Below are 13,037 nucleotides of genomic sequence, written 5' to 3'. Positions count from 1 at the left end.
ATTAATAAAGCTGTGCATGTCTAATTCCTGGTAATATTTCACAGAACGTCAGAGGAGGAAAACATTCAAATCCAATAACTGCAGGAAGCCTTTGTTTGTGTCTGTGACCCAAGTGCCTGGTGTAACATCGCTGAGCTGCAGCCCTGAGCCTTCCTGGGGACAGCTCAGAGATGCCCACAGGGCAGGTTCGGGACCCACCCTAGTTAGGTGAGCTCCACGCTTCCAGCTTTCTGATGTCTGTTCTCCTCTCTCCCCTGTGTGAACCCCTAGTTCTCGTTCTATGGGAACCTGTCTCCACGGCGCTCACTGTACCGCACCCTCTCGGACGAGAGCATCTGCAGCCATCGCAGGGGCTCTTCCTTTGGCAGCTCCCGCAGTTCCATCCTTGACCAGGCACTGCCCAACGATATCCTGTTCAGCACCACCCCTCCCTACCACAGCACCCTGCCACCCCGGACCCAGCCTGTGCCCAGTGTGGGGAGCCTACGCAGTGAGTGCCTGGGGCGGACCGCGCCGGCCTCGCGGGCTCTCTGGGGTGGGTCTCTTACAGAGGCTGGGGGGACTTGCTTATTCTTTAATCTATATATATCATTTGGTTGGGTGTTTGGGTTTTTTTAGTAATTTTTAAAGGTGTAAAGACCCTGATGCTGGGAAAGATTGAGGGCAGGAGGAGAAGGGGACGACAGAGAATGAGATGGTTGGATGGCATCACCAACTCAATGGACATGGGTTTGGGTGGACTCCGGGAGTTGGTGATGGACAGGGAGGCCTGGCGTGCTGCAGTCCATGGGGTTGCAAAGAGTCAGAAGCGATTGAGTGACTGAACTGAACTGAACTGAAAGGTGATAAAGCCCCAAAGTGGACTTTTTTCAAAAGTTAAGCACTACTGCCAATTTGGCAGAAAATTGAAAATCCCACATTAAACATTTTTATCAAGGCAAAAACTAACCTACTATAACTGGGCTATTATGTCTATAAAGAAAAAAATGTCTAAAACTCGATTTTATAAAGAAAAAATGGTGGCATGGGGCAGATTTCCTGGTGGTCAGCATGCAGGGACGAAGGTTGATTTCCTCACCTTCTGTGTCTGCTGCTTCCTAATCTTTGAGACCTGCTAATGGTGATGGTGAAGGTGGCGCCGGGGCATCAGGATGCATGGGCCCAAGCCCCACCACTTAGATTCTCTGTGTCCAGTTCACTCTTTATATATTAGCCACAGTTGACTAGATACTTTCTAAATGATTTTCCTTCAGATCCTAAAATCTTTCCTTTTTATGTAGTGTTAGTTCCTTATTAACATGTCAGTGTTGAAGGGTGATTTTTTTTTAACATTAGTTAGCTTTATTTTCTTTGTTCATAGTTAATTTCTGTTGTACAGAAAGAATGAGGATCTAATCAAATATATCTGTCATCAGGGGTTTTTTGGTTGTTTTTTGAATTTCATCATAGAAAGCATTATCTTTAGAATCCTTTAGAACCAATTTGAACTTCATATGTAAATCCCAGGCTAAATGACATAAAAGCTCTAATAATCTTTCTAATGTTTAACATAATTAGGAATGAACGTGGTCTCATAAAATTCTTAATCTATTTCTTTAAGTAACATAATATCCTGCTTGTTACGAAAAGTCCTTTTGCCCAAACTGGAGAAACCTTTATACTCTTTATTGATAAGGATATGAAGGTCAGACAGACATATTCTAATACCCTAATATTTCTGCAAATGTGTGTCCTTTTTTGTAAATAGATGACTTTAATGGCCTCTTGAAAGCTCTCCTGAAACCAGTGAAACTATTTTCTTGCAAATGTTATATCTTCCACTTAAAATGCTTGTGGTGTGATGGTGAAATCTACAGAATAAATGTTAATATAGTTCTCACATTCTTACATTCATTTGCTTCCACGTGGAGAACGCACAATTGGCCCTTAAACATCACAGATTTGAACTGCAGGCATCCACTTACACACAAATTTTTTTCCAGTGTAAATATCACGGTCGTGTATGCTCCACGGTTGGTGGAATCAGGGGATGTGGCACCTCGGATATGGGGGCCAACTATACAGTTATACACAGATTTTCTATTGCATGGGAAGTCCACACACCTAACCACCACATTGCTCAAGGGTCAACTGTATATGCTCTTTTTTGTTTAACTTTTTTTCTTAATGAACATTACTTACTTAGAGCCATCTTAGTGTCACAGCAAAAGTGAGCATAAGGCACATAGATTCCCACATACACACCCCCGTCCCCACAGGCACAGTCTCCCCATTATCAACACCGCTCATCGTGGGGGTGCGTTACGGAATATTGACACATCCTCATTACCCATAGTGCATAGTTTTCGTTAGGGTTCACTCTTGTCGTTCATTCCATGAGTTTGAACAAATGCATGACGACACGTATCTTCCGTTATGGTAGTATACAGGATACTTTCATCTCCCTAAAATTCCTTTGTGCTCGCCCTGTTCATCCCTGTCTCCTAACTTCTGGTAATCTCCATAGTTGTATCCTTTCCAGATTGTCGTATAGTTGGGATCGTGCAGGAGGTAGCCTTTCCAGATTGGCTTCTTTAGCATCTCACTTAGTAAAATGCACCCAGTGTTCCTCCATGGCTTTCCACGGCCTGATAGCTCACTTCCGTTTAGTGCTGACTACTGTTCTATTATCTAGATATGCCGATTTATCTCTCCACTTACCTCCTACAGAACTGTATTCTTTTTTTACTATGTTCAAAGGCACAGTTGAAAACAGGCAGGAGAGACTGTTCGCTATGCAAGTTTAAAACTGCCTGACTTGAATTCATTGTCTACTCCCCTAGGAAAAGCAGTGAGAACGGCCCTTGCTGTTTGCTCTTCTCAAGGGAAATCTTATCTGGCCGTGTTGTTGTTGTTTTTTAGTCGCTAAGTTGAGTTCAACTCTTTGTGACCCCATGGACGAGAGCCCGCCAGGCTCCTCTGTCCATGGGGTTTCCCAGGCAAGCATACTGGAATGGGTAGCCATTTCCTTCTCGAGGGTATCTTCCAGATCCAGAGATCTAACCCATGTCTCCTGCATTGGCGGGCAGCTTCTTTACCATTGAACCATCAGGGCATGTGATTCCTCCAATTTCTAGACTTAGCAACCTACTCAGAAAAATATTCTGTCAGTTTGATGGATAGAATGACAAAATGTCAGTAAGGTAGCTGGGAGTAATTTGAATTAGTTTGTCTTCCCCCCAAAATTTGGGACTCTCTCCTCCCTTCCCACCAAGAGACGCAGCTCTAAGGACCTGGTCGTCCTTGGGAAGATGCTCACCCCTGGGGCCCCTGACTCCCACTGGTTACTGCAGTGTGGGATGACCTGTGCGGTTATCTCTGTTGTGTCTACTCAAGGCAGATGTCCATCATCCTTTGCCTTCTGTGATTTCTAATCACTCAGTAGAGCCCCAGTAAGCAGATCTGTCTCTCAGAGTAGTTCCAACAGGCTGACCCTGGAACACACTAGAGAGTGGACACATGAAATCTTGTGCCCAGCAGACATCTTGAGCGAGAAATGAGGACTACTTGGGGTTGCCTAGGTGTTTCACTTAGCTTCATGTCTTGGACTGGAAGTTAGGTTAGTGCTGCCAAAGCGGGTAGCACCAGATATTTAAATAGCAACAGAGGTGGAACCAGAATATGCAGAAGGCATGTGTATTCTCCTGAAGTTTCACCATCATTATTCCTGCAAGCGTCTGATCTTCTGCTCACAGACTTGTTTGGATCTGGTTCCTAATTTGGACCAAGGACAGTGCGAGGAAGGGTTGGCAAGCCTATCTTTTCATGGTGAATCTCGTGAGACCTCATCACTGCCCCTTTTCTCCATGTAATTACCAGTCACAGGCTTCTCCTTCTGATAGCTTTAGCTTCTCCATGTCTCAAAATTGGGCCTGTCTCAGAATCTTTCTTCTCCTGAGACCAGAATCTTAATCCAGCCTTGGGAGACAGATGACACTTAATAGGCACATTTTAGGTGTGATTCATGTCACAATTCATATATATTTCCTAGGTCGGGGAGGACCCTGAATGTGCTGCATCGTTCTGTCTTCAACTTGGAGGTACAAAAAAATGACTTGCTTGAACAATTGAAAAAAATCTGAGATGTTTCTGCATTACATTTAGGGCCTTTGTTTCCATCACTGGTTTCAGAGTAAAATTCCTTTAGTGGGCCAGGTAGAAAAAAAAGTGGGAGATTTTGACACACAGTTCACAGGTCCCCAAACCAAAGATACCGAAAGGTGCTCATAGCATCTCTCTCCTCCGAGACCACGTGGTCACCTGGCTTCACTCAGCGCAGTCCCAAGTATTGGCAGGTTTAGAGCATGTTTAAAGAGAACTTGTGATTTTTTTATGGAATATATAAAACCCTCCAGGGAATGGTAGCAATCTTCATAGGTAGGTAGACAAATAAGAATTCTTAAATTTTGGAAAATAAAAAGAGTATTAGGTTCTGTGTGTTCCCACATCCTCTAGTTGTGACACCTAAGCGCCTCACAAAGGATGATCCTTGAAGTTTAAAAGGCCTGAGGAAGATTTAATACAAGTAAAAGAAATCAGTAATTTGCTTCTAATTTAGTAGCCACTCAAGATGCCGTAGACCCCAGCAGGAGACTCCGTGTGTGTGGGCTTTCACTCGCCCCACAGACAGTGTCCACAGACATTAAAGGCAGGGTGCTCTCTGACCCCATGGGGCATTTCTTTCTCTATTTTAAATGTTCTCAGTCTCCCCTGTAATGAAGAGCCCTCGGTTTCTGGAGAGTAATTGTGAAACCACAGCTGTTTGACCACCAGGAAATGCTGTCAGGAAGGCTCCTCAGCATTTATAACAGCAGCAGTAAAGTCAGATTTAATAGATGGTCCCCGAGATTTCAGGGTCTGGATGAACAAACAGGAAGCCACATGATCAATGTCCAGGCCAGAGAGTGGAGGCTCAGGCAGCGCTGCCTGCACTTCAGCCGTCTTTCGGAAATCATGACTCCCTTCGTGGGTTGGCCAGAAGAGCAGCAGGGACTCCAGAGTAGCACTGGCTTGAGAGAACTGGCCCAGAAGTAGCAGGCTTTGGCACCTAAGTCATGTCTCGTCCTCCCCACCTGGAAAGCTCAGGGAACAACCTGTGATACCTGCTGTGGTTCACCGAGCGCCGGGGCTAGCTCCTGCATGTACTTCCCCAGACTGCAGAGCAGCAGCTGCACGACTCATCTGCTCCTTGATGGCTCCTCAAGGGCAGAACCCGCATCTTGCGGATATTCCATCCCTGGGTGCTGGTGATAGGGTACCTGCCGGGACCTGGAATACAGCAGGTGCAGAGTAAACATCACTGGGGTGAGCCTAATGTCAGTTACAAATATTGTAAAGAACTTTTGGGGGTTTGAAGCCTTACCCAATTATATGATTTTCCAAGCATTAGAAAAAAATAGGTATTTTTTTAAATTGTTTTATATTTATTTTTATTTATTTTTTACAGTAGGTCCTTGTTGATTATTTTAAATACACCAATGTGTACGGTGCTTTTCAGACTTCCCTGGTGGCTCAGTGATAAAGAATCCGCCTGCCAATGCAGGAGACAGAGAGATGTGGGTTCGATCTCTGGGTAAGAAGATCCCCTAGAGGAGGGGCATAGCAACCCACTCCAGTATTCTTGCCTGGAGAATCCCATGGACCGAGGAGCCTGGCAGGCTACAGTCCATAGGATCACAAAGAGTTGGATGCTACCGAAGCAACTTAGCATGCGCACATCCCTTCTTTCCTGGTTCTCCGTCAGAGTTGGAGGAGGTTCAAAGGATGTCCTGGCTTTGCCTGTTGCTGTGACGAGCCCTGCTGTGGGATTGTGGGGCCCACTCACCCACACCTCACTCACTCTGGGCAGAAGCTTCTGACCACAAGCTTCAGATCTGTGCCGCATAAAATCAGAGCCTAATCTTTAGCCCAGGACAACCAGGTCTCCTTTGTCAGTTACCCCGTTGGGCTTTTGGGAAAGATGCTCTTTGAGCCCACAGAGCGATAGGGACAGGACGAGGGTACGATGGACTCTAGCCCAGCACTGCTCTCTCCCTGCGTTTGCCCCTTTTTCTGTCTCTGCTGTTTTTTCCTTTCTGCCTGGCTCCAATTAGAACAGCAGTCCCCAGCCTTAATGGCACCAGGGACTGGTTTCTTGGAAGACAGTTTTTCCACAGACCAGTGGCGGGGGTTTGGGTGGATGGTTTCAGCATGGTTCAAGCACGTTACATGTCCTGTGCACTGTATTTCTATTATTGTTACGTCAGCTCCACCTCAGGTCACCAGGCATTCGATCCTGAAGGTCGGGGACCCCTGGGTGAGTGCCGGTCGGCATGGTCTGGTGGCCCCGAGGAGAAAGCACACAGAGTGTATTGGGTCTGATTTTAGGCTCTAAGATGCTAAACGCTCAGGTGAAGGACTATTTCTTTACAAAGGCAAAGAAGATCCTCAGCTTGACATTTCTTAGCAAAACGTGACCAAGAGAGTATACTTTCTGTAGAAATGTTCATTCACCTGAATAACTTTTCACTCCCTGATGTTTTCCTCTCCAGTGAGGGAAGGAGAGGCAGCGGGTGAGGGGGTGCCTCATGCACGTTGGGTTCCAGCCAGCCCTGGGGCACCCTTCCCAGAGCTGCCACATGCATGTAAATATATATATATATATATATATATATCCATGACACACTCAGCTGCAGGGAAATCAGTTGTGAGAATAATTGCCACCAGGTCAAATAATTTTTTTACACTTGGTGCAGAAAACCTATTTCAGCTGCTGTCTCTAGATAAAGGAAGTGATTGGCAAATGACTGAAGGTCCCCAGGCTTCCTGATCTTTCTCCCTGGGGGGTTGAACCTTAAACTCTGGGTAAAGATGGGACCTGGGTGGAGTCAGTCCATCCTCTGCCCTGTGGTGCCTCCATGGGTTCAGAGGGGCCATCAGGAGAGGAGTAGACAAGGACAGAGAACCTCATGCATAGAACATGCTGAAAGGGTTGTTAGTGTAAAGCACGAGCAAGTGGAGGGGAGGGTGGCAGGAGTTACCTTGATAAAGTACCTGTCACTGGGTTCCCTGCAAAATGGACTGGGCAGGGCTTCCCTAGCGGTCCAGTGGTTAAGCCTTCACCTTTCAATCCAGAGGGTGTGGGTTCTGTCCCTGTTTGGGGAGCAAAGATCCCACATGCCTCACAGCCAAAAAACCAAAACATGCCACAGAAGCAATATTGTAACAAACTGAATAAAGACTTTTAAAAAATGGCCCACATCAAAAAAATCTTTAAAAGTAATAAGTGGAGGGGATGATGGTTTCACATCTGAGTGGGGTGGTATTAAGAGCAGAGTGGCTCCATTGTTAACTGCAGCTGCTGGAGTTAGGCTAAGAGCTCATGTGGAAGGTGCTGGAGAGGGAGTGTTAGTGTCTTTCAAGGGCAAATCCCAGGCTCCCTCCATCCTGGTCCAGATGCCAGCACTTCACAGCCACCCCATAGGATGTGGGAGCTGAAATTACAGGTGCACTTGGTTAATTACGGCCCCTCCATAACTTAATTGCAGGCTCAGACAGCCAGGTGGTCATTATTTTGATTGGTCTAATTAGTCAGATGTGTCCGTGAGCAGCTGTGTGCCACGGTTCTGGGCAGGTCCAGAAGAGGCGTGTTAGAGGAGCTCTAGCCTTCAGGAAGCGTGTCTGCAGATGCATAATGACTTCTTAACAGCCAGTATTACTGGTGACGTAAGTGCTTCACGTCCTGTGATGAGAGTTCAGGAGAAGTGTACAGGGTGTCTTTGTACAGAAGACTAGCAAATACTCAGTGCAGGATGGGGAGCGGGTTCTGGTTTAGCCACTGATCAGACCGTCTCATTGAGTCACAAGCGAAATTCAATCACCACTTTTATACATAGCGAAATGTACAAAAGAGATTGTACCAAACTGTTTTTACGGTAGAGGCTTGCAACACTCTTCCCATGGGTAAGTCATCCCGAGGAAAACAGGACGTGATCTTCAGGGTGGTCAGACCCAGGTAATGTCCTTCAGAGGAGCCCACCCAGGAGGAGCTCACCTCTGCTTTTCTGGTTTGTGGGAACCTCAGCCCTGATCTTGCACCGGCCCCTGCCTATTGGCGACCCCTAAGTGAGCCTGGCAGTTGTGGCTCTTTCACAAACAGCGGTGGGATGTGTGTTTCTTACCTGGGACAAGAACCCCCCTGGGCCCTTCTGAAGGCCCAGCCAGTACCCACACTGCTATCTGACTGACGCTCTGGGTTTTTTCCTGTCTAGATGAGTTCTGGTTCTCCGATGGGTCCTTATCGGATAAGTCCAAGTGCGCAGATCCTGGCCTGATGCCCCTCCCAGACACGGCCACAGGGTTAGATTGGACCCACCTCGTGGATGCTGCCCGGGCATTTGAAGGTAAAGACATTCAGCCTCCAGGGCTAGGGATGGCAATGCAGGGGTCTTCTGGGTTAGCCTTTGGATGCTCTGCACATCTTCCAGGAGGGAAACGAGGGGGTGGCTTGGGCTGAGACTCGGGGCATTTCCTTAGGGAGACCCAGGCATGTGGTGAAGTGAGCCCTAGGCAAAGGGACCCCAAACCTGCTAGGTCAGGTACCAGCTGTGGTCTGGCATGAGCCACTTTTCCTTTTCCACCTGTTTTTCATACATGGAATGTCAAGGTGATGACCTAGGACGCAGACTGTATGTTTCCGCCCAGCTTGATGAGGTGAGACAGGATGGGAAGGCCCTGCAGAGGTCCGGGCTGCCCAGTTTAGCAGAACAGGTACAGGCCTGGGAGTCCAGTGGCTCAGAGTCCATGCAGACTCTGGTGGGGCCTCCTTGACCCAGAGAGTCTCTCCCTGTCTGGCCCTGGCTTCCCCCTCTAACCCTGTGGTTGGGGACAGTCCTGAGCTGGCTGATCTCTGGGGCCCTCCAACTGCCTCACTGCCTCCCACCATCTCTGGTGAATATTTCAGTGAACTTCAGAGGGGAAGCTGCTCCATAGCAAGCACGTTTTCTCCAACCTAAAGATAAAGGGGCCACAGACAGGGGGCATGCCTGTCTCCCAGGCATCCTCAGGACCTTGCTTGTGGACCCAGGGGCCCCCAGTGACAGGGTTCCTGACTTTCTTCCATTTGCTGCCAGACTCTTTCCATGACTACAGCCTTGGCTCCTGGGTAACAAGCAGGATCTGCAGAGGGCAGACCATTCTGGGGGCCTGTCTGAGGATCTCCCGTGTATCTGAGTTATAGCAATGGTGTTCACTGCCACCACCACCCACCCCCATAGAGGGGCAAGGCCGCCTGATCGGCTCTTCTCACCCCCACCCTTTCGCTGCCTGCTCGGGTAGTCAGTCCTCATCACCTGTGATGTGCAGGCTTCAGGAAAGGAATCCACATTCTTTTCCCAGGAGGGACAGGTACACTTTGCAGTCAGACTGCTTCCGGTGGAGTCTGCTGCCCTGACTGCCTCTCTTAACAAGCTGCCCCGCTAGTCAGTTTCACTCATCAGCTGGGATCAGTGCCTCTGGTCCTAAGCACCTTTTAGGGTGGGGTCTAAGGAGAAAGTGAGTTAGTCTGGGCTCTGGGACATTTAGCTGTGATAGATGAGAGGGGGAAACTTAGAAAGAAATTCCTGCAAAACACATGGGCTGTTCCTGCTCCCTTGATGGGGAGAGGACAACTGTTTTGGACCTGCCAAGTACTAATGGAGTTTGCATTTGGATTTACAAAGTAGTTGTTCCGTGTGAAAACTTGAGAATGCTCCTGTCTGCTTGGTAACGCAGCCTTCATTTCTTTCAACCAGAAGTTGGTCAGAGTGGGCTATGAAAGCTCTAGTGATTTCTCAGGCTCCCAAGACTAGCCTGGTGTGACAGAGCCCCAGAGGCATGACAGGTCTCACCTCTGTCCAGAGCAGCCTAGACAGGAGGGAGCTGCATTTTCTCTAGCATATCCTCTGTACGCTCTTGTCTCACTGCCCACTGAGAATCTAAGAACTTCTATTCTGTCTTCTCTGTTCCCCCACCGCATAAATATTTGCATAGTACCTACCACTCCCTTCTGCATTATTCATATCTCTGTCACTTCTTATTGAGTGATGAGTTTCTTAAGGGAAAACTGTTTCTTAAATTTATCTTATCTTTATTTATCAAGCGCACAGCAAGGTAACCAGATGAGGAGAGCTAGTACAGAGCAGCCAGTAGGTATAAGATGCACAAGCTCCCTGCACCTTTGAGCTGCTGCAGCTCACGGCATAGATTTTAACCTCTGAGATCCTTTTGCATTTTGTATTCATTATTCTGATTTACAGCAGTATGTGTGTGGGAATATATGGGAATCCCTTGTGGCTCAGCAGTAAAGAATACACCTGCCAGTGCAGAAGATGCAGATTCGATTTCTGAGTCAGAAAGATCCCCTGGAGAAGGAAATGGCAACCCACTCCAGTATTCTTGCCTGGAGAATTCCATGGACAGAGGAGCCTGGCGGGCTAAAGTCCATGGGGTTGCAAGAGTTGGACACATGGACACAGCTTAGCGACTAAACCACGACGACCATATATATATACTTCATGTCGGTCTCCACCGTCATTTGTCTCTTTGCTTGATTCCCTTCTACCTCTGCAGAATAAAATCACTGCTATGAAGTGGGACTTTCCGGGGAGCTGGTCTGTGGGTGGGAGGTCCAGATAGCACAGTGGCACAGACAGCAGTGGCTGGATTATCCATCCATGGACTGTGATTGTAATTGCAGCCCTACTGATGCGCTGCGGGCCTTTGGACAAGTCAGCTACGTGCTTTATTGCAACGCTGAAGGTTGATCTCCAGTCCTCTGAGGTACACACTTGTGCTGGGCTTCAGCCTGCTCATCTATGAAATGAAAACCTTTCCAGAGACCTGGCAAGCTCCTCTTAGCCCTACCCTCACATTTCTTTCATCAGGGTGTTTCTGAGCTGATGTTCGAGGCCAGCTGGGCATTGGCACTCTCAGACAAGGGAGGAAAAAGCAGGGACATCCCAGCTAGCCAGTGACTCAGGGCAGGGGTGCCTAAGTTGAACAGATAGAACATGAGATTCTCTTTGCTAGGGGAGCGGACTTTGGTTCCCTGCCCTTTCTAAACTTTCCAAACAACATTCTACAGAAAATATGGAGGGAGTTGAGGTCATGTTTAAAAGTTCCAGTCACTTTTCGGTGCCAATCCATAGGGCAGTATGCCATCTTGAGACAATAGTCAGTTCAGGAAGATTCAAAAATCTGCAACTCCAGACCTTTGGCTAATCAGATTCTTTAGTATCAGCGTCAGCTCCACTGTGATGTAAATGGACACGGTGGTGACCAGATGCGATCCATCCCCTTGACCACTTTTTTTCTATTAATTAGTTTTATTGAAGCATAGTTGATTTAGAATGTATTAATTTCTGCTATATAGCAAAGTGGTTCGGTTATATGCATATACACACATGCTGTCTCATATTCCTTCTCTCCATTGTGGTTTATACTTCTCTGCTCTGTACAGCAGGGCTTTGTGTTTTATCCGTCCTATATATAATATAGTTTGCATCTGCTGACCCCAGCCTCCCAGTCCAGCCCTCCCCTGACCTTCCCCCCACCTTGGCAATTCCTAGTCTGTTCTCTATGTCTGTGAGTCTGTTTCTATTTCATAGATAAGTTCCTTTTGTCATATTTTAGGTTCCACATATAAGTGATACCATATATTTGTCTTTCCCATTCTGACTTACTTTACTTAGTATGATAGTCTCTAGGTGCATCTGCGTTGCGGCACATGGCATTACTTCATTCTCTTTTATGGCTGAGTAGTATTCCATTGTATGTATGTACCCTATCTGCTTTATCCATTCATCTGTTGATGGATATTTAGGTTGTTTTCCATCTCAGTTGTCATGAATAGTGCTGATGTGAGCATAGGCATCCCTCAGCACTTTAAAAAGAAAGGTCTTTACCAGGATGACCAGTTGCCCTGCTTGTGACTTTATCTTTCTGTACCAATTCTCAAAGCTATTCCTGAGCTAGACTCAACATCATGAAGAAAAGATAGTCCAGAAAGCTCCCATGTGCCTATTTAATCATTACAGAGTAATCAAGGCAGCTTAAGATGCCTTACTGAAGTCAGACCCCTCTGGAAAAAGTCTGGGCCCACATATGATTAGTCAGCACGTTTGAAGACAGGCTTTAAAAAATAGAATGTATCTGTTGGGTTGAGATACCATGAGCCTTGTATCATGCCATACTGTCATTTATCCCTAGCAGGCATGACTCTTCCCTGCTGTTCTGCCTCATTTATGTCCCATGCCTTTATCTAAGAGCTAAAATTGACGCTGGACACACGGGTTTAAGAATTTGGTTTTACTATCCTGTGCCGATTCCTATTTCCTCTGGTGTTTTAAGTGAGAACTAACATAAGTGAACATTGTCTACAAGTAGTGCAGACGTGGGCTTCCCTGGTAGCTCAGCTGGCAAAGAATCCACGTGCAATGCAGGAGACCCTGGTTCCATCCTGGGTTGGGAAGATCCCCTGGAGAAGGAATAGGCTACCTACGCCAGTGTTCATGGGCTTCCCTGGTGGTTCAGATGGTAAAGAATCTGCCTGTAATGCGAGAAACCTGGGTTCAGTCCCTGGGTTGGGAAGATACCCTGGAAGAAGGCATGACAACCCACTCCAGTATTCTTTCCTAGAGAATCCCCATGGACAGAAGAACCTGGCGAGCTACAGTCCATGGGGTCACAAAGAATCAGACATGACTGAGTGACTAAGCATAGCACAGCACAGTGCAGAAGAACCTATACATTGGCCTGATCCAATCTGTTGTGACCTTATTGATTGGAATTGGAATTGCACCATTTTGTAGATAAAAGGAAACTAAGTATATTCTTGAACTTCTCAGTTTTCAAAATAGTGTTGAAAAATTGCCTTTTTTATTTTTTTAACGCAGTTAAAAGGGACTAAAACAGTCTTTCAAAAGAGGCATCTAAAACTGTTCCTAATTTTGTATATGGGCTTGGGTTTTGCAACCAAGGGA

The 13,037-nt window shown here is 46.9% G+C and overlaps 1 protein-coding gene across 8 annotated transcripts in view; it reads left to right on the top strand.

Moving 5' to 3' along the window:
- SIPA1L2 (signal induced proliferation associated 1 like 2) overlaps positions 1–13,037 on the top strand; it is a 246,883-nt gene that overhangs the window by 219,746 nt on the left and 14,100 nt on the right. For 5 of the 8 annotated variants that reach the window (XM_070781985.1, XM_070781987.1, XM_070781986.1 and 2 more), the window contains 2 exons: positions 271–535; positions 8,289–8,420. In XM_070781985.1, coding sequence (XP_070638086.1) covers positions 271–535; positions 8,289–8,420 — 397 coding nt within the window. The remainder of the gene's footprint in view (positions 1–270; positions 536–8,288; positions 8,421–13,037) is intronic. The other 3 variants (XM_019954071.2, XM_019954068.2, XM_019954072.2) reach the window with 2 other exon arrangements.

The sequence above is a fragment of the Bos indicus genome, chromosome 28 (genome assembly GCF_029378745.1).
Source record: "Bos indicus isolate NIAB-ARS_2022 breed Sahiwal x Tharparkar chromosome 28, NIAB-ARS_B.indTharparkar_mat_pri_1.0, whole genome shotgun sequence".
Taxonomy (NCBI): domain Eukaryota; kingdom Metazoa; phylum Chordata; class Mammalia; order Artiodactyla; family Bovidae; genus Bos; species Bos indicus.
The sequence above is the reverse complement of the archived record's forward strand: the minus strand, read 5'-3'. Positions and strand labels throughout refer to the sequence as shown.